We start from the raw sequence: 3,667 nt of genomic DNA, 5'->3' as shown, positions 1-3,667 counted from the left end.
TTTGTTTTAGCATTTGAGTGCAATGGCCCCACAATATACAAAGTATTCAATACATACATACATACATACATATGTATAAGCTTCAAGCGGTATTTATTTTCGGTTGGAGTTAATTGCTTGTTGAAAATACTATTTTAATGATTCGAGTAGAGTAAATAATTTGATATTTATTTAAAATTTGATAGGAAGTATTTTCTAAGATTATCTATTGCAAGTCCCCAAATTGAAAACTGAAATGAGAATTAATGAATGTGTATACATACGTTTATGTCCCTATGTGTGTTCGGAGAGAAAAAGCTTTCGGTTGCCGAATTTCTGAAGAGTTCTGCAGAGATTTAGCTATACATGTTGTTCAACGCTTTCTTCCTGGCACATTTAGCCCTTCTTAGAAAAAGTTAAAATAAAATGCCAGTTAGAGGGTTTGACTTTTCTACAAACTGCTCTTGTGGATAAGTTCACTTAAAGTTAGAATTATGTTAGATTTTATTTGCCGTACTTCATAATAAGATTGTTAAATTGGTTTGTAAGATATACGTGATTAGGTGTAACCACTTTTTGTTTTAAGCTGAATTACGGTAAATTGAAAATATGTATCTCGAAAACGTATCCATAGAATAAAAAATCAACTCGATTTTTGGAATCAGCGGGCGATTCTACATGGAAAATGGATAGGAGAAAAATTACAAAAAAATTTCAAGTATTTTAACCAAAATTTCAAACCTTTTTCACAGAATTGTTAGATTTTTTTTGAGTATACCGAGTAGCCGTCGGCAAAAAAATATTAAAAATCAGCTTTAAACCTGCACTTTATTGGACTTAAATTTAAGGGGCTACAAAACTATGTACTCAAAAAAATCTACAAATTCAGATTAAATACTCAAAATTTTAATGAAAATTTGCTAAATTTTTTTCTAAGCTCTGCATAAAATTTGAAAGCTTGATTTATATGATTTTCCTTAAAGCATAACCCATATATATTTTGATAAGAAAATAACAAAAAAATGTTAACATTAAAATTCGTGCAAACATTTAAAAAAAAAATTACTATGTACTCATCATTGCTCCCCACTGTATATTATGTATACATACAGCCTTGGTCAAAAGTATTGGGCACACCAATATACATATGTGTGATGATTTAAGATTTCATTTTCTTTATTTAATGTTTAATATTTTTTTTAAAGCCTAGCTCACTGCAGAACATATGCTGAAAATATAAAACTTCTGCAAATTTTCACCAAAATTTCAAACTTTTTATTCAGTATCTTTAGGAAAAATTCGGTATGCAGTTTTGTAGCCTATCAAATTTTTGTTAATAAATAGCAAGGTTCAAGTTGCTCGAAAATCCCGTTAATTTTTTATGATTTTTTTCGCTGACGCTGTCATGCATTTTCTTTCAAAAAAAGTATGCTCGAATTTTTTCATATGGAGGAATATGCACCTCACAAACTTGAAACTTGCACTTTATTATACCGAAATTTAATGAGCTACAATACGGCATACCAAATTTTTTTCTAAAGATCCTGAATAAAGTGTTTGAAATTTTGGTGAAAAGTTGAAGAATTTTTTTATTTTCTGCACAAAGTTTGGAATTTGGATTTAAATATTCTTTGTTAGACAGTGAGCTGGGCTTAAAAAAATATTAAACATAAAATAAACAAAAAAAAAAATATTAAAAAAACATCATATATTGGAGTGTACAACAATAATATAATCATATAATCTTTTCTAACCTCAGTCTACCTCAGCTCACCTAGTCCAATAAATTATTCATGTGTAACACACTATTTTAAATGGTGGAGATTGATGAACTTTTTTTTTATATATTTCAACATTTGACATGCCGCTGCAGCAGTCATTCGTGGGGTTTGGTTCTTTCAAAATTGTTTCGCACACTTACGACTCTCATCTAACCATAAAGTAAGAGAATAAATCATGTGTATAACATAAGCTTGAATAATTTGCCTTGAACTTCGAAAATAAAACAAAAAAACCTCCTCCACAGTTTCTTCTGAAATGTCTAATGCTGACCAGCTTCGTAATTTCTCATTAATTATTCAAGTTTCCTTAAACATTTCGCATGAGTCCCAATAAATGAATAAAAAAAATATCATTAATTTCTGGCCAATAACACGTGCGAAGAACGCAAAGTCAGACAGCCAGGTTGGCGGCTAACATTTAATTATGTATGTATATATGTATGTATGTATGTACATATACCAAGGCGCGTGTATCGGCACACGTCTAAACAAATATGATAGCGCTAGCCCCCCACCTGAATGCCGCCGAAAAGTTGGTTCATCCAGAACTCCTACTTTCTAAAGTGGCACGCTTACCACAACTCTGGCAATGATATCATTTCAACGGCCAACAACTGCCTAACTGGCTTTTAGTTATTTGATTTATCACACCGATATATTTTATATTTTTTTGTGTTGTTTGGTTAATGACCTATTCATGAAGTAGCGAATCGAGCGGCAGCGCAACAGATGCTGCCAGAATCGAAAAAAAACCGTGGCGCAAAGGTGAGATTCACGATCGGTGAGAAGAAAAATGATTCAAGTTTTGCCCGTTACCCAGAAAGCGCTTAACACACGGAGGCGTTCAAGTGGCACCAGAGTGTCTCTTGATGCCAGACTGTTACTAAAAATAAAATGTGACGGGAGGTTTTCGGCGTTCGGCGGAGCACTTCAGACGAGGTTAATTAATCTTTTCGACGAAATTGCTTATCAATTAAAACAAGTTGCGGGCAGCTGCGCGCTTAAGCCTTAAGCGGTTGGCTGTTGCCTCGGTTTATCTGTGGGCCAACTCAATGTGAACGATAGGGAAGCTGCGCACGCTCGTGGCGAAGAAAGGAAAAACAATTGAATTAAATTAACCGATGTATATTTTATGCGTCGACTGCGAAAATGAAGGGAAGATAGAATCAAAATAATGCCCACATCTCCGTTCACTAGCGATTGTTCGCCGATTTCTATTGTCTATTTATTTAGTTTTTTTTGTTCACTCTTCGTTTTTTGCAAACAGTTCATTTTTTTTTTTAGCATATTCGATGGTCAAAAGCGAGATGAGTATTTCTCATCAAAAACTAAACCGTTTTTCGTATAAATACTTTCAGATTTGTTCAAGAACATCATTCTCGCAGATTAACTCTTTCGCAACGGTCTTAGTGTAGCTATCGAGTTATTGGCATCAAAATGAAATTGTTCGTCGCGTTTTTTGCCGTGATCGCGCTTGCAGCCGCCGTTAATGTGCCTACCAATGATTACTTGCCGCCTGCCGAAACAGTTGCATTTGAACAAGTCGCTGTAGAGCCACAGGAAGCTGCCGTCCTCGCTGATGATGGCTACCGTTACAAGACCGTGCGTCGTCTGAAATACCGCCATCGTCGTGATGTCAACGAGCTCGTCTCCAACGAATACTTGCCTCCAGCAGCCAGCGCTCCCGTTGCCGTTGCCGAGCAACAAGTTTTTGTTGAGCCACAGGAATCCGCCGTCCTCGCTGATGATGGCTACCGCTACAAGGCCGTGCGTCGTTTGAAATACCGCCATCGTCGTGATGTCAACGAGCTCCCCTCCAATGAGTACTTGCCTCCAGCAGCCAGCGCGCCCGTAGCTGTCGTCGAACAACAAGTATATGCTGCACCACAAGAATCCGCCGTCCTCGC

The 3,667-nt window shown here is 36.0% G+C and overlaps 1 protein-coding gene across 1 annotated transcript; it reads left to right on the top strand.

Annotated features, from left to right (window-relative positions):
* Window positions 1-3,197: 3,197 nt before the first annotated feature.
* On the top strand, window positions 3,198-3,632 carry LOC118753588 (the record flags this gene model as incomplete). The annotated part of the gene is made up of 1 exon (XM_036488470.1): window positions 3,198-3,632. A coding segment is annotated over exon 1 (435 nt), but the record flags the coding sequence as incomplete, so codon positions are not given.
* Window positions 3,633-3,667: the final 35 nt, after the last annotated feature.

Source organism: Rhagoletis pomonella, unplaced genomic scaffold, assembly GCF_013731165.1.
Source record: "Rhagoletis pomonella isolate Grant_MI unplaced genomic scaffold, Rhpom_1.0 Rhpom_scaffold_02650, whole genome shotgun sequence".
In the NCBI taxonomy this organism is placed as follows: Eukaryota; Metazoa; Arthropoda; class Insecta; order Diptera; family Tephritidae; genus Rhagoletis; species Rhagoletis pomonella.
This window is presented reverse-complemented; position numbering and strand designations above follow the sequence as displayed.